Source organism: Hyla sarda, chromosome 2 (genome assembly GCF_029499605.1).
Source record: "Hyla sarda isolate aHylSar1 chromosome 2, aHylSar1.hap1, whole genome shotgun sequence".
Lineage (NCBI taxonomy): Eukaryota > Metazoa > Chordata > Amphibia > Anura > Hylidae > Hyla > Hyla sarda.
The window spans coordinates 76,036,645-76,062,942 of record NC_079190.1 but is presented as its reverse complement, the minus strand read 5'-3'; the positions used below and the strand labels follow the sequence as shown (position 1 = coordinate 76,062,942).

Sequence of the window (26,298 nt, the reverse complement as noted above, 5' to 3'; positions counted from 1 at the left end):
CGCGTTCCATATAGAGAACCTGACTAAGCTGCAGTTACCACATTCACCGTACAGTGGGTCCCCCTGGCATTTAAGGAGTTGTGGAGTGACTACAATACAGGAAGTCAGGACTCTAGGTCGCTTTGAACCAGAACAAAACAGTTCACTGTGCGACAGCTTCCTGCTGGCCCGAGAACTCCTCCGTAAGCCTTTGAAGAGCAGAGTCCGCTCGGAGAAAACTTTCGTAGGAAAAACCCTGGAATTTGGCACCCTCTGCCTTTGCAAACATTTTAATGAAAAACAAAAACAACAAAAAAAAAAACGGTATAAAGTTTTAACAATAAATTCTAACAAAGTAAATACAAAGCTTTTTTTTTTCCACTTTTTTCCCCAAAACAAATAAATAAATAACTTAACTTTTTTTTTTTAATACAAAAGGAGGGTGGGGGTGCTGCGTTAAAGAGGACTGGCCGCCTCTTCTATAGATTTATTGAGTCCGGGGATAAACTTTAGAAGTCTCTTTCGAAAACTTTTGTGTTTTTTCCTGGGTAAAGAGACAAAGGTGCTCTGCTCCTTGGGATTCTCCCAGTTCGTGGCCGGGCTGGTACACTTAACACTAGAGCTGCGGGTTAGCGGAGACTTGTAAGGCTTGAGTGTGCTTTTGGTGGTGGGAATGGTGGGAATATCGTCCGTAGAGTCAGAGGTGAAGTAGCAAGTCTGATACACCGCTTCCTCGTTGTCCTCGGCCGTGCTCAGGCAACTTGCACTACTGCATATACTTCCGGTGGCCAGGGAACTGGGGAGTGGATCTTTGGTACATTGTGGAACTGTCCCGTAAATGTATGACCTGACGGATTCCAACGTATCGTAAACACTGGGGTCCTTTACCACGATGCCTAGAAGACAGAAGGACTGCGTGAGAAAACAACAGGAGGAAAGTTGGCTTGTTTGAGCACCACATGTCACGACCTTAACCTCAAGTCATGGTAAATGGAAACAAGTATTACATTGTCTCCTCCGGTGGCAAGACAGGACATAAATAAGACCATTATGACAACCCAGGGTATAATTTAACAAGTTTTTACCTATAAGAACCTGGTGCAGAAAAACATCCCAAGATGTGGTAGTAGCATCTGCGAACAAGTCATTTGTTTGGAAACCATAAATAAGTGACTTTTCCCTATCATTCTTCCACTCAATGACAAGGGCTACAAAGTTTTGTCCACTTAATAACTAATCTGCTGAAAGACAAGCAAATCATTCCAACCCCATGTGTGGCCTTTGACCCCGCAATAAACCGCTCTTCTGCACGGGTCAAGTTATAATGTGTGCATCCTGATGCTGTACAAGACGGAGCTAAAAAACACAAAAGGCTATGCAAAACTAAAAACATTGGCCTAAAACTTATTTTATATATTGGTTGCACATATATAGATATATATATATATATATATATTTATAGTAGTTTTAATTGTGCATTACACTATATAGGGAAATCTAACTTCACTGCTTCTAAATACTTTGACTAAGTCGCTACAGCCAATTATTTTTCCAACTTACTATGTCGTTTCTGCACTGAAATTTAACAAATAAATTTATATTGTATATATATATATATATATATATATATATATATATATATATTTATATGTTTTAATTGTGCATTACACTATATAGGGAAATCTAACTTCACTGCTGTTAAATACTTTGACTAAGTCGCCTACAGCCAATTCTCTTTTCCAACTTACTATGGAGTTTCTGCACTGAAATTCAACAGATAAATTTAACACAGATTCTGCTTGCAGCAGCTTCCCATTGATCTGCTGCCCAGTGCACACAGCGGTAGTTCCATTTATTGAATTTCCGATTATAAACCTGTTCATTCTTTTGGCAGAATCTGCCCGGAATGGCACTGTAGTCACTATAGGGGTTCAGACTTTAAAAATAATTCAAAGTAGTTTTGTAGTGTAAACATACCCGAATGCAGTATATTCTTACAACACTGAAAAATTATCAGTCTGTAAAAATACTCATAGTATTAAAGGGGTACTCCGGCGCTTAGACATCTTATCCCCTATCCTTTGGATCAGGCATCTTATCCCCTATCCAAAGGATAGGATCCCCTATCCTTTGGATCAGGCATCTTATCCCCTATCCAAAGGATAGGACCCCCGCGATCAGGCATCTTATCCCCTATCCAAAGGATAGGACCCCCGCGATCAGGCATCTTATCCCCTATCCAAAGGATAGGACCCCCACGATCAGGCATCTTATCCCCTATCCAAAGGATAGGACCCCCGCGATCAGGCATCTTATCCCTTATCCAAAGGATAGGACCCCCGCGATCAGGCATCTTATCCCCTATCCAAAGGATAGGACCCCCGCGATCAGGCATCTTATCCCCTATCCAAAGGATAGGACCCCCGCGATCAGGCATCTTATCCCCTATCCAAAGGATAGGACCCCCGCGATCAGGCATCTTATCCCCTATCCAAAGGATAGGACCCCCGCGATCAGGCATCTTATCCCCTATCCAAAGGATAGGACCCCCGCGATCAGGCATCTTATCCCCTATCCAAAGGATAGGACCCCCGCGATCAGGCATCTTATCCCCTATCCAAAGGATAGGACCCCCGCGATCAGGCATCTTGTCCCCTATCCAAAGGATAGGACCCCCGCGATCAGGCATCTTGTCCCCTATCCAAAGGATAGGACCCCCGCGATCAGGCATCTTGTCCCCTATCCAAAGGATAGGACCCCCGCGATCAGGCATCTTGTCCCCTATCCAAAGGATAGGACCCCCGCGATCAGGCATCTTGTCCCCTATCCAAAGGATAGGACCCCCGCAATCAGGCATCTTGTCCCCTATCCAAAGGATAGGACCCCCGCAATCAGGCATCTTGTCCCCTATCCAAAGGATAGGACCGCCGCGATCAGGCATCTTATCCCCTATCCAAAGGATAGGGGATAAGATGTATAAGCGCCGGAGTACCCCTTTAAGCTACTGAAGCATCTATGGCCGAGCTTTACTTAGTAGGAAAAAGTCCATGAAAATACCAGGTTTATGAAATAAAACAAAAAACACTTTGGCATTGAAGAATGTCCCTTACCATGTAAGAGCCTCTGCTCCTGCACCATTAGTGAGCGATATTCTTCCCATTTCTCATATAAGGTTTGCTACAAAAACAAGAGAGAGACCAGTAAGTTCCAAGCAATGGGAAAAGAACAGTATAAAGCGGACAACCACAAGCCCCAGCTGTCTAAACTATTGCTCTCCAAGACTACATGTAACTGCGGCAGTAAAACTTGAAGCCTCTTGGGTGGTTTGATATTAGGTTTTATAGCTGAAAAGGTTATAGCTGTTTTCCGGTTCATTTAAACTTACAGTCTAACCTCAGCATAGGCCATTAATACTGTATCAGTGGTGGTCTGACCCGTGGCACTTTAAAGGGATTGTGGCCCTACAGGCAAATACCACAGCTTCTTCATTGTTTACCTGGCACAGCTTTAGGGGACAGTGTATTACCATTTGCTCCAACCTCGTACCATTCCGGTAATATCTAGTTCAGGTATTACTACAAATGCAGAGCTGTGCAGCACAGTGTACACAATGTGGCCGATGCATTGCGGTCCCTTTAAAGGGATATTCTGGTGCTAGGACATCTTATCCCCTATCCAAAGGGGATAAGATGCCTGATCGCGGGGGTCCCACCGCTGGGGACCCCCGTGATCTTCCACGCCGCACCCCGTTAGAATCAACCCCCGGAGCATAGTGACTTTACGGCTCCGCACCTGTGTGATGTCATGTGACATGCCCCCTCCATAGGCTTGCATTGAGGGGGCGGAGCGTGACGTCACACGGGGGCGGAGCCATGAAGTCACTATGCTCCGTCCCCGTGATCGCCAGTAATCAGACCCGGAGCGAGCACGCTCCGGGGGCTGATTCTAACGGGGTGCGGCGTGGAAGATCACGGGGGTTCCCAGCGGCGGGACCCCCGTGATCAGGCATCTTATCCCCTATCCTTTGGATAGGGGATAAGATGTCTTAGCACTGGAGTACCCCTTTAATAAACTGAATCAGACCACCACTGATCTAATACAGATTGTCTATACTAAAGATAAGCTGTCAATTTTCAAGAACATGAAAACCCTTTACATATTCAAGTAATACTGATGATGTTTATTTGTTGTATCGGCACAAACATTCCGGCATACAGAATAGTTAAAGGGGTACTCCCCTGAAAAACATTTTTTTTTTAAATCAACTGGTGCCAGAAAGTTAAACAGATTTGTAAATTACATCTATTTAAAAATCTTAATCCTTTCAGTACTTAGCTGCTATATGCTCCACGGAAAGTTCCTTTCTTTTTGAATTTCCTTTCTGTCTGACCACAGTGCTCTCTGCTGACACCTCTGTCCATGTCAGGAACTGTCCAGAGCAGGATAGGTTTACTATGGGGGTTTGCTCCTACTCTGGACAGTTCCTAAAATGGACAGAGGTGTCAGCAGAGAGAACTGTGGTAAGAAAAAAGGAAATTCAAAAAGAAAAGAACTTTCTATGGAACATACAGCAGCGGATAAGTACTGGAAGGATTAATATTTTTAAATAGAAGTCATTTACAAATCTGTTTAACTTTCTGGCACCAGTTGATTAAACAATAATAAATAAATAAATGTTTTCCACCGGCGTACCTCTTTAAGACATACCAGGTAATCGTATATAGAAGCCCTGCAACAGAAAGGAGACAGTAACGTGAGAGATTCCCTGGACAGTGACTGACAACTGACCTTTAGATACTGTAGCCTGGCCTCCAATTCAGCTCTCCGGATAGCAGAACCATAGACTGTCTCCAGCCTGTGACCAGACAAAACAACAGATTACAAAACAATCCCACATAACCAGTCCACAGTGCCAAAGAGGAGTCCAAAGTAATACAAGTACAAGTTACAAGGCCACTGAAGCAGGGACACAGCACTGGAATCCTGGCGTCTTGGTAAAAATAATAAATATTTTGAGGAAACAATTTTCATGCTGCCCAGATCTTATAAAGTGATAATTTGGTGCAGAAAAAAAAGTAGCATTATTCAGCTCCCTGATCCCTCACCACTGCCAGTCTGATGCTAACAAGGGTTCCCAAAAAGCTAGTCCACTGTCCCATGTTACTACACAGGAAAATGTCTGCACAGCCAAACACTAGCTGAGGTGGGTCACTGCTGCGATGAGTAAATGGCACGTTCTCGCCTAGCTCTGTGTCACATGACCAGGGTAGTCTTAAAGGGGTACTCTGCCCCTAGACATCTTATCTCTGGGGTCCCGCTGCTGGGGACCCCCGGCACCTCCGCTGCGGCACCCTGCTACCATTACTGCACAGAGCACACTCGTACAGGGGCCAGATTATCGTGATATCACGGCTCCACCCCTCATGATGGCCGCCACACCCCCTCCCATAGATTTGTATTGAGAGGGCAGGTCGTGACGTCACGAGTGGGCGGAGCTGTGACGTAGAGATGCTCCGGCCCCTGTCATTATGCACAGAGAGAGTGTGCTCTGTGCAGTAATGATAGTGGGGTGCCGCAGCGGAGATCCCCAGTAGCAGGACCCTGGCGATCTGACATCTTATCCCCTAGGGGCGGAGTACCCCTTTAATGTAAGTGGGACCATCTCACTCACAGACACCTTACAGCAGTGCTTCCCAACCAGGGTGCCTCCAGCTGTTGCAAAACTACAACTCCAAGCATGCCCGGACAGCGCCTTACAGGGAGAGAAGCATGTGGCAGTGCAGTTCTCTCCCTGCTTGTGCTACTGATCAGCTGGGGTCTGAACACTCAGATCCTGACTGCTAAAAACTTTTCACATGTCCCTAGGACATACTAAAAAAAAAAAAAAAGTGCTTTTCAAGATTTATAAGTGTACAGACAGAACTGCTCCTATTACAAACACCAGAGCTATACAAAAACATTTGGAGAAGCAATAAATGGCCTAAAGTGCTTTTGACAAGATATGAAATACTAAAAATTGTTATTTTGTTCTCTACCTTATTTTATTCCCAGACGCTTTTATCAGTTCTACGATCTCTTTGTGCCTCACTCCTTCCATATTGATGCCATTCACTCCAGCAATTATATCACCTAGAAAAATAAAGAATTAAAGTATTTTACAGATAGGTACACAAAGTGTATGCATATACTTTCACAATATTATTTAAAGGGGGTTTTCAAGGACTTTTTTTTTTTTTTTTTTATTGATGGCACCCCTGCTGATCAGCTGTTTGCCAGAGCCACAGGATCTGCACACACAGTGACAGCGCCATACATTGTGTAGTGACCATGTTGGGTTACTGCAGTTCAGCTCCCACTGAAATAAAAGGGCTAAAGTAAGGGCTGCAGTAACCCAGTATAGACAAAATGTACACAGCAGTCTGGTCATATATATATATATATAATATATATATATATGGATTTCTCCCTGGGGATAGCTAAGGGATTGTCCTTGACACCGCCACAGGACAGGTTTCCACTTCAATAAACCGGCAAACAACAGTACTTTATGCAAGTCCGGCCCCTCACCAGCTTTATTAGACAGGTTGCAGGGTAAATAAAAACAAAACACAGGACAAAAACAAAACCCTAGACCGTCCAGTCACTAACTAAACAATCCAGCTTGCCCTGACTATCAATTGGTGGGCTTTTCTCGGCCAGTTAAACTTATGCCTCCTGCAACCTTCTACTCACTGTTCATACACAGCATTTGCAACCTCTTGCTGCGCGTTACGTCCACACCACTCTTTGGAGCCACTCACAGCTCGGGCTGTGTGTTCCTCTGCCTCTCCCTAAATCCAGCTTGCTGTCTTTTAGGGAGAGCCCCAACTATTCTGTCTGACTACCTTTTAAACACACTTTCCCTTACTGCTACCTCATTAATTAGGCCACAGGTGGAGGTTTCTCCAGGGTTAGCAAGGGAAATACACCCTTCCCTTACCACACTGTTGCTATATTATATATATATATATATATATATATAAACACACATACATATATATATATATATATATATATATATATATATACATATACACATACACATACACACACACCATATATATATATATATATATATATATATATATATATATATATATATGTGCATATATATGCATTTATGAGTGCTGCAGCTCTAGCAAACAGCTCATCAGCAGGGGTGCTGTGTGTCGGACCCCCATTGATCAGATATTGCTGACCTATGATGAGAATAGATCAGAAATTAAAAAAAACTTTAATAGATAAGAACAGACATTTTTTTCAAATGAATATAATAACACTCCAAATAATAGCATGGTGTACATTTGTTAAATGACCAATCAGTGGATGAACAGCACTGTACATTATGAAAACTCAGTTAAAAACCCTTGAAAACACCAATCACTAAACAAGGTTCACTGATAGTTGTTAGCTAGGTGGCACCATTTCAATTAAGAACTCCAGAAAAAATGGACTGAGTGGTCAAAGTTAAAACTCCTCTACTAATCCTCCTTCTCAAGGCTGCAGTCACTGACTGTCCTGTGCATTTCTTCTAAAACACACAAAAAGGACTGGAGGAAAGGGGCCTAAAATTTCATGGATTTTCCTGAATTTCTGGAAAATTTGGCAGCGGTGATTAGAGCAGGAACAGAAGAAGTTCAATGCTCTGTCCGTCCTGTGGACACAATCGGAGGCTCCAGTCCAAGTCCTTAGCTTCACTGACTCATTTCCTGTACAGAACACGCTGTATAATATAAAAAAGCAACAGGGACTCAAACAAAAACATCCCGACCAACATAAGTTTCCCATTAACACATGGCTGTTCAAAGTCACAGAATCCCAAGCCAAACAAATGTGGGGTATGGACGGCAGAACTGCTTAAAATACAAGGACTGAAACTTATTTAAGTCATTATCAGAATTCAGTCAAGCAAAAACACTAGTAAACAATACACACATGGTTAATATACAGTATACACAGTCATTTACTAGGACTTGTCTCTTCTACTATGCATAGGAGTATACGGATAGTTTCTTAAAGTATACGTGTCACCTAGATAGAACCAGAAGCTAAAACAGGTTTTTCCTATTGGGTGTCTTTTTTTACATTTTTTGGGGGACAGCCATCTTGCCTGAGCTACTGTTCTGCCCTATTAACAGCATTTAGAGATATGCTTTACAGCAGCTACATAGCTATAGAAAATAGACTATAACAGAGTCTAATTGACTTCTATGGGAGAGTTTTCTAGACATGCTCTGTGACATGTAAAGAGATCAAATATGAAGGAGTGGGTCATTGAGCTGTGATCATCAGGTATTGTGAATGGCCTGATTCCATCTTATCTATACACTAATGTCACCTTTCATTGAAATCTTGTTTGTGATCAGTGTTATCTTCAGAATGGGAAGCATCTGCTTTTTTTGTTTTTTTTTTGTTTTTTTTAAAGCTTTGTAAACAGATTAAAACAGCAAGATTTCAGGATTCTTTTGCCCCTATACAAAGTATGTACTTAAATAGAAAAATAATCCAAAATAAAACTTTGCACCACATCTGACCTCGTCCGCTATATTGGACTTACCAAATGTATGGGCAATGCATACCCCAGAATCTGAGAGCCGGGGTCCTGTTCAGGAGATTGCAGGGGAGTGTTCCAGCGTTCAGACCACCACCCCTGTACGGGCACCCTGGGTGTTGAAGTTTAGCAACAGCTAGAGGTCCACAGTTTGGAGACCACTGGTCTAGACTAAAAGGACATTGTACAGTCCCGCTTTATGTGGGAAATTTCTTAAAGTTAACATTGCTGCACGCGACCATTAGTCACTATTCTCTATTCCAGCATGTAACTTGACACGTCGGATACACAACGAACCTCCAAAACGTATAGAAACCTAAGGACTCAGCTTGGCCTCCTTAGTTTTTTTTCCAACTTTTGTACAATATTTCAAAGAGCATCTTGATTGATTCTAAAATCGGTTTATGTCCAACACAAACATCATATTTTAAGTGGAAAAAAATATTCCAGATAACCAATAGTTAAAATACCATTGGAATTCTATTAGTGTATTGGATAAAAAAAATAAAAAAATAAAAAGCTGGACAAAGTACAGAGCTGTGCAACATCTGAAGAATCTGGTCTGACTACATGCAATAAACACCAAAACTGCTTACTAAAGGGTAATAATAATAGCGCAAACTATGCGGGAACCCGGTCAGATAAGATAAATGACCAGGTCGCCCATGTGTGGACATTTTCCTTTTCCCATTTCTTTTGCACACTCACATGGCCTCTGTCTCCACAGTCGTCATCTCTAATTATATTATATATATACATATATACATGACTTTATGATCACATATATAGGGCCGAGCCACTTTGTGGAGTTTATTATCAAGGTATCACGAACAGGAAAGCGCGGCTCATACAGGAAGTCACGTCTTAGATTTCCTTAGCAAAACCACTCGCATTTCTACTAAGCGGCAACAGGAGGATGATAAACCAAGGAAATTCTACACAGACTAACTCGCTGACATTATGCAAATGTCGCCTGCTCGGTATACACATCCTAAAAAAAAGCCCCCCACTTACCAACTTTCAATCCACACAACATGGCAGGGCTTCCTTCATGTACTCGACAGACGAATGTGAACATTTCCACTGCGTTTCGGTCCTTATGATGTAGTCCATACGTCTAGAGAATAAAAAAAAGGGCTGTGATCAGGGCCTGTTCTCCATACATTAATATTAACAAGTAGAGCTGGAGTAGTGTAGATCCGGCACTGCAGAACTAGGGTCTGTTATGGGAGTGCGGGATAACGGCAGTGCAGGTGAGGCGTCAGTGTGGACAACGGTGGTGCAATTCAATTCAAGAAACGTAATCAACAAAAAAAGAAAGAATTGCACTCACCATCCACAAGCTTTATTCGTAGGAGTACGGGCACATACAGTGGAGGCAGAGGCACAACGGGACAAGTTGTTTCGCGCTAAGGAGCGCTTCTTCTAGCCGAAGGCTAGAAGAAGCGCTCCTTAGCGCGAAACAACTTGTCCCGTTGTGCCCCTGCCTCCACTGTATGTGCCCGTACTCCTACGAATAAAGCTTGTGGATGGTGAGAGCAATTCTCTCTGACTTTCTTTTTTGTGGTTCATATTAACAAGGTTCCGCATTTCCATTACAATGTAAGATCATTTTAATAAAAAATTAATTAAAAAAAATATATATATCTATCTCTATCTCAAAGTTGTAGTGCCCATAAAGGACCCCAGAGCAGTGTCATATGATCCTGGATACTCTCCATATCCACAGGCTTATTAGATGTGTATTTGAAGACCAGGATAATGAAGGGTATTAGATCCATCGATAATAGGAGGCTTTGGTGCGGCTCAGTGTGTGTATTAATGTGACACAGGGTTGAATGCTGGAAGGAAACTATACTGTAGAACTTGATACTTGCAGATAGAACAAGGATAAACCTTTGACGTCCTCAAACAGAAAGTCGTAAATGATCACATAAATATGGAAAAAAATGATGATATGCAAACACTTTGCCTGCACACTTCCTAGCAACCGTGACCGGGGCTGCGCTGGATGAACACCGCTCCAGATGCTTCTGTTTGCTCAACAGATGATAATCCGGGGACCCAGCTAAGTGAACGGATGGAGCGATTATTTATTAACCACATGTATGATCCAGATATAAAACTGTATGTACTTGTTCTATATCAAGTCCCTGCTATTTAAAAGGGATTTAAGATACTGAAACATATTGTAGTAAAGGGAAGGCATCAAAGGAAAAAATTAATAAAAATAGGTTCACAAGTTATGTTGCATCCTGTACTCCAGCAAACTTCTATAGGGTCGCCACTAGTGTCCCACAACTGGAGAAACATCTGCCTGCCCTAACGGTTGGTAAGATAGCGACTTTTCTTTTGTTTATCATATGAAAGTTTTTAGGAGGAAAACTATCAGCTCTGTACAATTCCATAGCAGGAAGGGTGGGGGAGGGAGAAGGCATGCATGCTGTGGCTCAGCACAGTTTTATTGACACTTGAACTCTAAGCATTTTATAGACCTGACCGATTTCCTTTAACCTCTGGTCTGCAGACTAAGCATGCATGTTTACTACAGCAGAGAAATGTGGGTGCCAGAAAGCTGACAATGCTCATTTCTAAAAGGGGGAAAAACAGCCATGTCAGGGGATCATTAGGACTGCCCCTAAACACAGACTGTCAACAGATCTAGCCAGTGGGCTACACAAACTTTTATCGGGTCAGCTTTACCCAAAGTGCATAAAGATACTAGATGATGAACCTGGATATTGGTCACTATGAGGGTAATGGAAATGTTGTGGGTTTTAACAGTAAATTGGATGAGATTAAGATAAATCTCATCCACAAGCTGCAGGAAAAATCAGCACAAAATTTGCAGGGATACTGACCTGCCATGTGGATTTCAGTCCGCAGTGTGTCCAATTCACTGCAGCATTGCAGACTTTTCTGCAGAAACTCTGCGGATCTGCAGCAAAACCTACAACTGCAGATATGTAAACACATCATTTGGTTTAACTAAATTTGCACTGAAATACACACCGGAAAAACCTCAGCATGTATGCCATAGGGTGCATTCACACACCCTCTGGGTCCACTGCGGATTTGAAGATTTTCTAAAGCAATTCTTACGTACTTTTGATTGTCATGTCAGTAAAGTGACTGCCTTGTAAAATCCTCCACCACGGATCTGCAACTGATGTGTGTGAATCGTGTTGGGTATTATACATAATTTGGGAAATGTTTAATAAAGGGAATCTTGGGTTATTTCCATATGGTCATAGTCTTAAGGTGCATGTACATCCCCTTGACACATCACACACTCGGCATTTACCTTGTCATCAATGCTAAGGAAGTGGCGCACAATATACTGACTGTACATGAACCTATAGTTAGGGTGGGTTCACACCACATTTTCAGTGTACGGTGCTGGATTCAGTTTGGGGGAGCGAAAACCGGGCACTCCTGTATCCCAGCTGGACCCGGCCAGTGTCTAATGCATTTCAATGAGCCAACTGGAGTGAAACTGACTCCGGTCGGCACATTTTTGCCCTGTATCCGGTTTTCTGACCGGACCCAAAACCGTGGTATACCTGTTTTCTGACCGGACCTAAATCCGTGGTATACCACAGTTTTAATTCTGGTCAGAAAACTGGATACGGGGCAAAAATTTGGCAACCGGAGTCACAGTATGACTCCGGTTGGCTCATTGAAATGCATTAGATACGCGCCCAGTTTTTGCTCCCCCAAGCGGATCTGTCAGCTGTACACTGAAAACGTGGTGTGAAGCCACCCCTAAAACCTTTTCAGGCTAAACTGCATCTACTATACACCGTGATGTGGAGGTTTTTAGGCTTTGGCTGTTCTCTAAGTAAAGAGATGACCCAGATCTCAAAGTATAAGGTAGCCTGGAAGTTTATTAGATCTAATTGTATTGGAACTGACAATAACAAAACAATACATATATGCAGAGGCTCCTGCTATCCTCATCTTCACATTTTACTCACCTGAATCTCAAATCCAAAGGTTTCACAATCTTCTTTTTCTAAAGTAACTACTTTGCTGGAAAAAAAAAAAAAAAAAGGTTCTTTAGCTCTTTTACATTAACACAGTTCTCCCCCCCCCCCCCCCCCATATACATGTTCACAGCAGTTTGCCACTAAACAAGACAAAGCATATGTACTGTGTCTCGCACAATACGTCTTATTGTTCTCCTTGCATGAAGCTTGGGGCTGCTCAGATAGAAAGCCACAACACCCACCCAAGTCTAACTGGCCCTTTATTCTAGTGTTTCTTCGTTTTTGCACACTTTGAAGAGATAAATAATCCGGATTTCAACTATAGCACATATATAGCGGGTCACTGACCAAACACAGCATTGCTTATTTAATAGAGGAACTAAAGCCTCTGCATGAGAAGTGATACTCTTCTATAACAATGCTCAATAAAAAGTCATAAGCAGCTGCCATATGTTCGACTGAAACCAGGAATCAAACCGTCACGATTTTGCTAAAGTCGTCAATATAGACAAAGGACTAATGTGAAGGCAATGCAAACACGGGATATTAAAGGGGTATTGCAGGCAAAAACTTTTTTTAAATATATCAACTGGCTCCGGAAAGTTAAACAGATTTGTAAATTACTTCTATTAAAAAATCTTAATCCTTCCTATAGTTATTAGCTTCTGAAGTTGAGTTGCTGTTTTCTGTCTAACTGCTTTCTGATGACTGACGTCCCGGGAGCTGTCCAGCTCCTATGGGGATATTCTGCCATCATGCAAGGGATATTCTCCCATCATGCACAGCTCCCGTGATGTGACATCATCATTGAGCAGTTAGGCGGAAAACTTCAGAAGCTAATAACTATTGGAAGGATTAAGATTTTTTAATAGAAGTAATTTACAAATCTGTTTAACTTTCCGGAGCCAGTTGATATATGAAAAAAAAAAAAAGTTTTTGCCTGGAAAACCCCTTTAACCTCTTAAGGACGCAGGGCGTATGGATACGCCCTGCATCCCGAGTCCTTAAGGACGCAGGGCGTATCCATACGCCCGTGGGAATTCCGGCCCCCACCGCTAGCCGGTTGGGGACCGGAGCCGGATGCCTGCTGAAATCGTTCAGCAGGCATCCTGGCATATCGCCCAGGGGGGTCATTATGCCCCCCCCATGTCGGCGATCTCCGCAGATCGCTGGACAATTCAGTCCAGCGATCTGCGGCGATTCCGGGTCAATCGGGTCTCCAGTGACCCGGAATTACTGGCTGTTCGGGGCCGTCTCTGACGGCCCCGAACAGCCAGAGCCTGCAGGGGTGAGGTGGCACTGGTGCCACCTCACGATCGCCCTGATTCGTCGGCCGGATTACCGGCCGACCAATCAGGGCGCCTGCTGCGGGCGTCACTCCCGCACCCGCTCCGCCCCTCTTCCGGAGGACGTGAGCGGGTGCGGGAAGACGACCCCCGGTGCTGGGGACCCCGATCCCCGGCGCCCCTGTTGGGATCGGGGCCCCAGGAGCGACGGAGACGACGAGGGACAGCCTGTGATGGAGCAGCAGCAGGAGGTGAGTTACAGTAACTCACCTCCTGCTTTTGCTTAGCAACAGCTCCCAGCATGCAAAAAGGGCATGCTGGGAGCTGTAGTTATGCAACAGCAGTAGGCAGACCACCACAACTCCCAGCATTCCCTTATGGGCATGCTGGGACTTATGGTTTTGCAACAGCTGGAGGCACATTCTTTCTATGGAAAAGTGTACCTTCAGCTGTTGTATAACTACAACTCCCAGCTTGCACAAACAGCTAAAGTGCATGCTGGGAGTTGTAGTGGTGCATCTGCTGGTTGCATAACTACAACTCCCAGCATGCCCGTTGGCTGTCGGTGACTGCTGAGAGTTGTAGTTTTGCAACAGGTGAAGGCACACTGGTTGTGAAACTTAGAGTTTTTTTTTACCTAACTCAGTGTTTCACGACCGGTGTGCCTCCAGCTGTTGCAAACTACAACTCCCAGCAGTCACCTTACACCATGCACCGTACATGCTGGGAGTTGTAGTTTTGCAACAGCTGGAGGCACACTGGTTTTGAAACACTGAGTAAGGTCACAAACTCCGTGATACATAACCAGTGTGCCTACAGCTGTTGCAAAACTAAAACTCTCAGCATGTACAGTCTGTCAGCGCATGCTGGGAGTTGTAGTTATGCAACAGCTGGATGTCCCCCCCAATGTGAACGTACAGGGTACACTCACATGGGCGGAGGATTACAGTAACTATCGGGCTGCAAGTTTGAGCTGCAGCAAATTTTCTGCAACAGCTCAAACTGCCAGCGAGAAACTACTGTGAACCCCCGCCCGTGCGACTGTACCCTAAAAACACTAAACTAACACAAAAAATAAAATAAAAAGTAAAAAACACTACATATACACATACCCCTACACAGCCCCCCTCCCCTCCCCAATAAAAATGAAAAACGTCTGGTACGCCACGGTTTCCAAAACGGAGCCTCCAGCTGTTGCAAAACAACAACTCCCAGTATTGTCGGACAGCCGTTGACTGTCCAGGCATGCTGGGAGTTTTGCAACAGCTGGAGGCACCCTGTTTGGGAATCACTGGCGTAGAATACCCCTATGTCCACCCCTATGCGATCCCTAATTTAGGCCTCAAATGCGCATGGCGCTCTCACTTTGGAGCCCTGTCGTATTTCAAGGCAACAGTTTAGGGTCACATATGGGGTATCGCCGTACTCGCAAGAAATTGGGCTTCAAATTTTGGGGGGTATTTTCTGCTTTTACCCTTTTTAAAAATGTAAAGTTTTTGGGAAAAGAAGCATTTTAGGTAAATTTTTTTTTAATTTTTTTTACATATGCAATAGTCGTGAAACGCCTGTGGGGTATTAAGGTTCACTTAACCCCTTGTTACATTCCCCGAGGGCTCTAGTTTCCAAAATGGTATGCCATGTGTTTTTTTTTTTGCGGTTCTGGCACCATAGGGGCTTCCTAAATGCGGCATGCCCCCAGAGCAAAATTTGCTTTCAAAAAGCCAAATGTGACTCCTTCTCTTCTGAGACCTGTAGTGCGCCAACAGAGCACTTTTCACCCCCATATGGGGTGTTTTCTGAATCGGGAGAAATTGGGCTTCAAATTTTGGGGGGTATTTTCTGCTTTAACCCTTTGTATAAATGTAAATTTTTTGGGAAACCAAGCATTTTAGGTACATTTTTTTATTTTTTTTTACATATGCAAAAGTCGTGAAACCCCTGTGGGGTATTAAGGTTCACTTTACCCCTTGTTACGTTCCCCGAGGGGTCTAGTTTCCAAAATGGTATGCCATGTGTTTTTTTTTTTGCTGTCCTGGCACCATAGGGGCTTCCTAAATGCGGCATGCCCCCAGAGCAAAATTTCCTTCAAAAAAGCCAAATGTGACTCCTTCTCTTCTGAGACCTGTAGTGCGCCAGCAGAGCACTTTTCACCCCCATATGGGGTGTTTTCTGAATCGGGAGAAATTGGGCTTCAAATTTTGGGGGGTATTTTCTGCTATTACCCTTTTTAAAAATGTAAAACTTTAGGGAAACCAAGCATTTTAGGTAAAAAAAATTTTCTTTTTTTTTACATATGCAAAAGTCGTGAATCACCTGTGGGGTATTAAGGTTCACATTACCCCTTGTTACGTTCCCCGAGGGGCCTAGTTTCCAAAATGGTATGCCATGTGGGTTTTTTTGCAGTTCTGGCACCATAGGGGCTTCCTAAAGGTGACATGCCCCCCAAAAACCATTTGACGCTCCTTCCCTTCTGAGCCCTCTACTGCGCCCGCCGAACAATTAACATAGACATATGAGGTATGTGCTTACTCGAGAGAAATTGGGTTTCAAATACAAGTAAAAATTTTCTCCTTTTTACCCCTTGCAAAAATTCAAAAATTGGGTCTACAAGAACATGCGAGTGTAAAAAATGAAGATTGTGTATTTTCTCCTTCACTTTGCTGCTATTCCTGTGAAACCCGTAAAGGGTTAAAACGCTTACTGAATGTCATTTTGAATACTTTCGGGGGTGCAGTTTTTATAATGGGGTCATTTATGGGGTATTTCTAATATGAAGACCCTTCAAATCCACTTCAAACCTGAACTGGTCCCTGAAAAAAAGCGAGTTTCAAAATTTTGTGAAAAATTGGAAAATTGCTGTGGAACTTTGAAGCCCTCTGGTGTCTTCCAAAAGTAAAAACTCATCAATTTTATGATGCAAATATAAAGTAGACATATTGTATATGTGAATTAAAAAAAAAATTATTTTGAATATCCATTTTCCTTACAAGCAGAGAGCTTCAAAGTTAGAAAAATGCAAAATTTTCAAATTTTTCATCAAATTTTGGGATTTTTCACCAAGAAAGGATGCAAGTTACCAAAAAATTTTACCACTACGTTAAAGTAGAATATGTCACGAAAAAACAATCTCGGAATCAGATTGATAACTAAAAGCATTCCAGAGTTATTAATGTTTAAAGTGACAGTGGTCAGATTTGCAAAAAATGGCCGAGTCCTTAAGGTGAAAAAGGGCTCAGTCCTTAAGGGGTTAAGTGTTTTATTCAAAGTATATCATAAATGACAATATTTGACTAAAGATTACATATCTATCTAATCTCTTAAATTTATTTATTTATTTTTTCGGCGCACATGTTATGGAAAAATTAAAAGGTATCATTATAGAAGGTAGTGATGGCTATTATAGGGCGAGGAGGAAAAAATGAGAGCGTGAAAGGTCCGGACAAGAGGAGGGGAAGGAGAGGTATACACACACACATATCTAAATATGCGCACACATTGATATGTTGTGATACTGAAGGTGCAGAGGTCTTACCTGTGATGCTCTGCTGTCTGGCTTACATTCTTCCAACCCATTGGAGATCTCTGAATGAAGACAAAGAACGGTACATATAAGTGATACGTATGCACACGATACATGCAGAAATTCGGCAGAAATTAATTCAGCACAAAGGAAAGCAAAAATCACAGGAAGGCCTTATCTACTGAACAGGGAGCACAAATGGCTTCCTCAGACAAATCTAATAACGCTAATAGTAGGGGGGGGTTGACAGCAACGACTGGATCCTTTGTTGCAGATTAAACTAAATCCAGCACTTTATGTGAAAGGTAGATTTTTATTCACTTCATAAAAATAATAATAATAATACGCCATATAAAATGTGAATACAAGCCAAGGAATGGAAAAAGCTGAACTGATCAACGCGTTTCTGGCTACGCTGGCCCTTACTCATGATCAAGCATAGTTCATCTCTGCATATACCAGTGTGTCTCCTGCAGTTGCGAAACTACAGCCTCCAGCATGCCCGGACAGCCTTTGGCTGTCCGGGCATGCTGGGGGTTGTAGTTTTGCAACAGCTGGCAGCACACTATTTGGTTCTAGTAGATGGTACATTTACTGTGTATGATATATATATATATATATATATATATATATATATATATATATATATATATATCAGTAGGGATTACGTATAGGAAATGTACACTACTTATACCGCGGCCACGTGAATATGCTTTATGTCGCAATAATTCCCATTCTTTGAAACAAAGACATGAATTGAGAGTGGCACGCGGAATGAGGTAATATTCTCAGACATGGTACCAAGAAACCAATGAGGAATTCAGTAGGTTAATCCGGGATTAGACGTATTAAATGCATTATGTGCAAATGCCGGTCTGCAGTCAAATGGTTAATGAGAGGGCAAATTATCCCTCCCCCCCAGCTTCCTACTGATAGAGATTACTGAGGAAATGAGGCATTGGCCTGATAGCGAGTATAATGATCTGTATCAGGACGTGGATCTCCCTGACACAACCTCCAGGCTTTACTTCCACAATCTTATCAAGGTTTGTTCTGTTTCCAAGTAAATGCAAATGTTGTCTTTTTTACACCATAGGTAAAGCTGTCTATACACATTAGATAGTGGTCATCTGAAGACACATCTCTCCCAATCCCCCATTCACACTCTCCCGATCCTCCATTCACACTCTCCCGATCCTCCATTCACACTCTCCCGATCCTCCATTCACACTCCGGTCAGCTAAGATTGCATGTGTTTTCAATGGTGGGGGGAGTAAGCTGCTGCCAGACATACAAAGTATGTCTGGAGAAAATTAGCCAACAAGCGCTCGTTCCCGATGGTCAGCCTGTATAAAACGGCCAGTAAATGAAATCAGTAAATGTTTGTATGTCGGCCCAGGCTAAAAGGACTTTAAAGGGGTTATCTAGTGAAGAAAAACTTACCCCCTTTCCACAGGATAGAGGAAAAGTGTCTGATTGGGGGGATCCCTACGAACTTCAGAATGGAATGGGGCTCCTGCTTTCAGAGAACACGTGCTGTAGACGGCACTCACTTCATTCATTTCTAGCGCCGGAGAGGGCCATGAGATGTAGTCGTGTTATCTTTGGTGTTCCCATAGAAACTAAATTGAGTGCGTGCCATCTGCAGCACATGCTCCCTCAGAGCCACAGGGCCCATTGAAAAGATCCCCCCGCAATAATATACTTATCCCCTACCCTGTGGCTAGGAGAAGTTGTTTTCCATTGGACAACCCCTTTAAGGCTAAGTTAACATGACATTTTCCCTGTGTGTTCTCTTTGAGGGTGAACAAATACTCCACATTTCGGAAATTTGATGCCAATGGGATCCTTCATCGTAGGCCAAACATTTTAGACTGCTGTTGACTCCGGTCCCCACACACACAGGCTCATATCGGCAAAGTGTGTGTTATCAAAGGGAAGACCTCTATAGTGGTGGATTTAAAAAAAAGATTGGGCATGTTGAATCTCAACTGCCCGATCCCTCTTCCCCCAACTTCTGAATGGAGAAGATGAAGATTCGGGAGGCTTCCATACACATTACATGGTGGACCTCCCCAATCAAAATCATTGGTTTCACATGACCTCTCTCTAATGCATATGACTGGGAGAACTACTACCACCTCTTATACAACTCACAGCTAATTCTGCTTGTCATTCTTTTTCTTCTTTAACATATGAAACTTACTCACCACCTCTAAAACAGCGGTATTATGGTTACATCCAATATATGTCTTACTTGTCTATTACAAGAAACTATTTCTATAAAGCATGGTGTCATTCTGATGGTGGCTTCATGCGTGGCACAATACTTCATGCCACAAGTGATCCTGGCCACAGAAGCCCCAACCAGCATAAATGAATGACTAAATACGTGAATGACGTGAGACATCTACTTGTACCCAAGAGTGAAGAGGTGGAAAACCCAAGTGACGTGTGACTCTACAAAGCCCCCTCATTCAATGACCCATTAATTCACTCAAAATTCATAGATTTAAATAAGCATAGAGCAAAGAGGACAAGAAATGTGCATCAAAAGAGCATCTACATCGCCTTCAACGTAAGCCACATTCTTGCATTTACGCCATATTTCTCCACAACGCAACAAAGGCCGCTCATCCCGTCACATAAGGGGAGGCCTTCATCCCCGCTCCTCATAAAAGTCTCTTTCACATTGTTAGGCATAAATTTTATCTTGCAATTCATTTCTAAAGACAATTTACACCATTGTACGGACTTAAGGTTCACAACTCAAAACAAGGGTCACATTGTGGGATTTGGGGGGGGGGGGGGGGAATGGACCAGCTCCAAGTTCATTTATTAGATCTGAACAAGGAACCTTAATCTTTACAGGCGGCGTAGGGGGTGAAAGAAAAAGTGAGAGTATCACAGCATTCACACGGGTAAGAATGTGAATTATGTATTAAAGAGCAAAGTCAACGTAATATTTGCAGAAAAAAGGACAATTGTTGCAGAAACCAGAGGAACGTCTGATGTTCACCAGAGAATGTACAGTACAGTATACTGTAACCACTGGTAGCTAAATGACTCACACAGTGCCGGCCTATAAGTCTACCGAAGAAATGACCTCCACCCAAAAAGGGGAACTAGAATTTAGTGAACATTTTGAATAAACAAGAACAGGGAAGTTTGTTTCTTTTTATCTACATATCTATTTTGCATTGTACTAAATAGGGTTATAGGGGGAGATTTATCAAAACCTGTCCAGAGGAAAAGTTGCTGAGTTGCCCATAGCAACCAATCAGATCGCTTCTTTCATTTTGCAGAGGCCTTGTTAAAAATGAAAGAAGTGATCTGATTGGTTGCTATGGGCAACTGGGCAACTCTTCCTCTGGACAGGTTTTGATAAATCTCCCCCATAGGGATTATTGCGTTAGGTGTGAAGACTTCCCAGTGTACAGATGGGTTACTTCTCCCATGCTACCCCTACTTCTGCTTCAGTGTGTCACCCTTCATGGTTTTAGCCGAATCGAATATGTAACATTTGACATTTCTGAACTTGCCGATAGGGATTGTTCCCAAGTATGTGTTGCAGCCCTTAAAAGGGTACTCCACTGGAAATCTTTTTTTTTTTTAAATCAACTGGTGCCAGAAAGTTAAACTGATTTGTAAATTTCTTCTATTTAAAAATCTTCCAGTCCAGTACTTATTAGCTATAAACTACAGAGGAAGTTGTGTAGTTCTTTTCTGTCTGTCTACAGTGCTCTCTGCTGATACCTCTGTCCATGTCAGGAACTGTCCAGAGCAGGAGAAGTTTGGTATGGGGATTTGCTCCTGCTCTGGACAGTTCCTGACATGGACAGAGGTGTCAGCAGAGAGCACTCTGGTCAGACAGAAAAGAACAACTCAACTTTCTTTGTAGTATACAGCAGCTGATAAGTACTGGAAGGATTAAGATTTTTTTATTATTATTATTATTATTATTATTAAAGGAAGTAATTTAGAAATCTGTTTAACTTTCTGGCACCAGTTGATTTTATAATAATTGTTTTCCACTGGAGTACCCCTTTAAGACTTTGATGCCGTGCACTCATGTTTAGTTTATGGCAGTGATAACACATTATATCCATATAAAAAGTTGCTGCACGTGGAGAAGATCTAAACTAGAGGAAGAAAGTAGCATCAACAATTCAAACTTTTGGTCCCTCATTGCTAAACGTAGCAGCCGGTGAGTGATGTAAACAACGACTGCATAGGCCTAAAGTCTTCATAGCAACATTGTTTACAAAGACGACAACGTAAAAATCCCAAACCCGCAGGAACTTCCCGAACTACAATAAGACATGAGCAGGAGGACACAAGATGCTTCTTACTCCAGACATGTACACAAGCCTTAAGGCAATATCATTACTAGGTGCTGCAAGTGCTTATTATAGATACTACGAAACCAGTCTGACACAGAGGTCCTGAGAACGAAGACGACTGTCATGGAGATCTCTGCCCTACAGGTGCACCGGACTAGGATGTCCTGATGGAAGCGGAGAAAGGTCCTCAATGCGAAATGCAACATTTATTGCAGCCTTTATATGGTGTTTAGTGGAATAGAAACTAAAATGCCTATAAAATGAGAACACTATACAGTGATCCCTCAACTTACAATGGCCTCAACATACAATAGTTTCAACATACAGTGGTCTTTTCTGGACCATTGTAACTTGAAACCAGACTCAACATACAATGCTACGGACAGTCCAGATCTGTGAAACGTGTCAATGGCCGGAAGGACCGACCAATCAGAATGGGGATTTACTGGTAAAACCCCTGTTTTACTGAAGAGTATGCACTGACTGGTGTCTGGTAGCGCCCCCTACAGTACAGGAAGGTATTACATGTTCTGTACTACTCTTTACCTGTATTACTGAAGTGTATGCACTGACTGGTGTCTGGTAGCGCCCCCTACAGTACAGGGTGGTATTACATGTTCTGCACTACTCTTTACCTGTATTACTGAAGTGTATGCACTGACTGGTGTCTGGTAGCGCCCCCTACAGTGCAGGGAGGTATTACATGTTCTGTACACTTTACCTGTTTTACTGAAGTGCATGCACTGACTGGTGTCTGGTAGCGCCCCCTACAGTACAGGGAGGTATTACATGTTCTGTACACTTTACCTGTACCAGGGTTACCTGCTCCTCTGGACACCAGGTAAGGGCGACTCCATGTTACTTTTTTAGGACACTGTGTGTACCGTACAGGACCCTGAAGAAGCTCCTGTCCTCTACATAGACCAGTGTTTCCCAAGAAGGGTGCACCCAGCTGTGGCAATACTACAAATCCCAGCATGCCCGGACAGCCTTTGGCTGTCCGGGCATGCTGGGAGTTGTAGTTTTACAACACCTGGAGGCTCCCTGCATGGGAAACACTGACATAGACAATGATTACAGCTCCCAGCAGATCTTTCTTACTTATATGTAAGGATTTACTTTATCTATATTAGTTATCTACTTATTTTTCGTTAATTCTCACTTTTTCCTATTTTTGGATGACATTTTGGTGCCTTTAGAACCAATTACCAGGTTTCCATAGAGTTCTGGTCTCAACATACAATGGTCTCAACATACAATGGTCGCCCTGGAACCAATTAATATTGTAACTTGAGGGACCACTGTACTGTTTACAAACCATAAAATAAAAAAGAGCCATATGGCAAATTGAGAACTTGTATCTTATGGTTCCTGTTTGCAGTACAAAGTAAATAAGCTTGTCCCAGCTATAAAACTCCACTAGAGCAATCGTACATATGTTTCGGAGCTTTTCAGACCTCATGAGACCCGTCTACCTCCATAAAGGGCTCAATCATCGTATTGTCCCCAACCCTATGAACCATCTGCTACCCGAAGGAAAAAGCGGCTAAAACAGCTTAAACAAAGCGATGATTACACGACAGCACTTTGCAGGGGTGGGGTGGGACCACCATGCTGCTACTTGCCAGGGAGACAGAAAACAAATGGATTATTAAAAAAGATCAAGAGAAAAAAAAGAAAAGCCAGAGACAGCAGTGGATTAGGATAATGTCACCGACAAGACGGGCAATTATGGCAAATGGGATGGAAAGGAAACATCAAGCAAATAGACAACGACAGGGAAGCCAACGGATCCTTCGCAGATTAGCCACCATGCTAAGCCGACTAGCACCGAATGTGTTCAGTAGTCGCTGACCCCAGCACACAGATGTATCAGTCACTCCGAAGTAATGAAAATGAGAAAATGTGACCTCTGCCACCGCGGCCCTTGAAAAGCCCACACGGCCCTCATTATACAGCACACGCAGCGGTGCCCATTAACTCTATCATTATAACAGGGTAAAACACACTTCTCCAGTCATGGCAGCTCAAGGGAAAGCCTGGGCACCTGTTCAGCATGTGCCACAATCCAGCATTGTAATACAGTGACCCCCCCGACCTACGATGGCCCCGACATACGATCATTTCAACATACGAGACCATCGCATGTTGAAGGCAGCATCAACATACGATGCTTTTGTATGTCGGGGCCATCTCATAAACGGCTATCCGGCAGCGCAGACTTCTTCAGCTGCCACCGGATAGCCGTTTACGGTGCCCCGTGTGGTCCGCTGACAATCACTTACCTGTCCTCGGAGCTCCGGCGCGTCCTCTTCGGGATCCCTGCATGGTCGGCGATCTCCATTGTCGTCATCACGTCGCTGCGCACGCCGTCCTGTCATCCAATAGGAGCGGCGTGCGTAGAGACGTGATGGTGGCGACGGAGAGCGAGGATGCCGGAGAAGCAGAGGCCTTGCCGGAGCGTCGGGGACACCCCGTGGACACGGCGACAGCGATGGAAGGCGACATCCCGGGCAGCGGTGACGGTCCGGAGCGGCGGGGACACGTGAGTACAACTTCCTATACCAGTGGTCTTCAACCTGCGGACGACCAGATGTTGCAAAACTACAACTCCAAGCATGCCCGGACAGCCGTTGGCTGTCCGGGCATGCTGGGTGTTGTAGTTTTGCAACATCTGGAGGTCCGCAGGTTGTAGACCACTGTCCTATGCTTTACACGGATCCCTCAACATACGATGGTTTCAACAAACGATGGTCCATTTGGAACGGATTACCATGAGGGATCACTGTAACTTGTCTCTAGGGAGATGGAGGAACTCACAGATGTTAAGCTACTTCTCACAGTTATAGAATTGGTATTAGCAAATGTCACTTTACGGAAGTTCTCAATGTGCGTGACGTACACCCAGTCAGGCGAAATCTCCTCACTATGGTAACGGTAGGGTGTTCAGACGTCTGAGCGCCGGATGACTAAATTCTCAAACTGATTCACACATTGGTTTTTGAGGTGCATTTTAAAGCATAAAACGGCTGTATACAAAATCCACCTATTTTATGTCAGCAATTGTATCCTATTGAATTCAGTGGGAAAATTCTGCACAGATTTAACATAGTGCAGTTGTTTTCCAGGCATTCTGAGATGCGTCTGACACACTTTGGCCCTTATTTACTAAGCTAAAACCGACCAGTTTTTGTTGGGTTATTTTGGCGCAGAGTGTATGCGACATGTCTGCGCCAGGAAAATCTGACAAACCAGCCAATGCACTGTGAAAAGCCCCCCCAAAAAAAGGCGTGGTCTACTGTAAAGGGGCGTGGCTTTTTTTAAACAAGTGCCGACTGAAAGGTTGTATAGTCAATAGGCACTTGTAACAATTATTTAAGGACCCTATCAGAAACACTGAACCTTGTAAGTAATAACAGACAAGGGGACGGAATAATTCCTGTCAGACACGAGAAGACAATGGCCCTCATTTACTATCGCAAACCCGACATGTTTTGAAAAAAACCCGACTAAGGCTGGGTTCACACCACGTTTTGTTAAATACGGCTCCCGTATACGGTTGGGAGGAGGGGGCGGGGCTTAATCGCGGCGCCCGCACTCAGCCGTATTCGGGAACCGTATTTAATGTCTATGAGCCGACCGCGTTTTTGCTTACGGTCGGGAAACCGCATACGGCCGAAAACTAAGCCGACCGGAGGCTGTGGTTCACTCCGGTCGGCTCATAGACATACATTAAATACGGTTCCCGAATACGGCTGAGTGCGGGCGATTAAGCCCCGCCCCCCTCCTCCCAACCGTATACGGGAGCCGTATTTAACAAAACGTGGTGTGAACTCAACCTAACTAACATTTTAGTAAGAAAACCCTTAAAAAAAGGGGGGGGGGGGTCATCATGAAAAGGGGGTGTGGTCACCCAAAGAGGGCGTGTTCCTGACATTTTCACAAAAAACCAACATATTTACTAATGTTGCCACAGAAAATGTAGTGGATTTGAACTGAGGAAAACCCTACAGATCAGAGCATGTTTAAAATGGGTACTCCGGTGGAAATTTATTTTATTTTTTAAATCAACTGGTGCCAGAAAGTTAAACAGATTTCTAAATTACTTCTAGTAAAAAATCTTAATCCTTCCAGAACTTATTAGCCGCTGAATACTACAGAGGAAATTATTTTCTTTTTGGCACACAGTGTTCCCTGCTGACATCTCTATCCATTTTAGGAACTGTCCATAGCAGCATATGTTTGCTATGGGGATTTTCTCCTACTCTGGACAGTTCATAAAATGGACAGAGATGTCAGCAGAGAGCACTGTGTTCAAAAAAGAAAAATTTCCTCCGTAGTATTCAGCAGCTAATAAGTACTGGACGGATTAAGATTTTTAAATAGAAGTAATTTACAAATCTGTTTAACTTTCTGGAACCAGTTGATTAAAAAAAATAAACTAAAAAAAATTTAGGGAAAGCAAAAAATGTAGGGAAACCTTAGTAAATAATATGGGGGGAAAAATTTAGGGAAAAGTGCAAAATGTAGGGAAACCTTAGTAAATACCATGGAAATAAATTGTAGGGAATTAAAACCCACAAAGAACAAC

General features: G+C 43.2%; 1 protein-coding gene across 4 annotated transcripts in view; it reads right to left on the bottom strand.

Moving 5' to 3' along the window:
* Nucleotides 1–236: 236 nt before the first annotated feature.
* The window catches only part of TAMALIN (trafficking regulator and scaffold protein tamalin), a 65,941-nt gene continuing 39,879 nt past the window's right edge, over nucleotides 237–26,298 (bottom strand). For 3 of the 4 annotated variants that reach the window (XM_056562117.1, XM_056562116.1, XM_056562118.1), the window contains exons 2-8: nucleotides 17,377–17,426; nucleotides 12,547–12,601; nucleotides 9,584–9,686; nucleotides 6,015–6,108; nucleotides 4,768–4,834; nucleotides 3,090–3,156; nucleotides 237–875 (exon numbers count right to left, since the gene is read on the bottom strand). In XM_056562117.1, coding sequence (XP_056418092.1) covers nucleotides 436–875; nucleotides 3,090–3,156; nucleotides 4,768–4,834; nucleotides 6,015–6,108; nucleotides 9,584–9,686; nucleotides 12,547–12,601; nucleotides 17,377–17,417 — 867 coding nt within the window. In that variant the 5' untranslated portion in view covers nucleotides 17,418–17,426 and the 3' untranslated portion in view covers nucleotides 237–435. The remainder of the gene's footprint in view (nucleotides 876–3,089; nucleotides 3,157–4,767; nucleotides 4,835–6,014; nucleotides 6,109–9,583; nucleotides 9,687–12,546; nucleotides 12,602–17,376; nucleotides 17,427–26,298) is intronic. The other variant, XM_056562115.1, reaches the window with a different exon arrangement.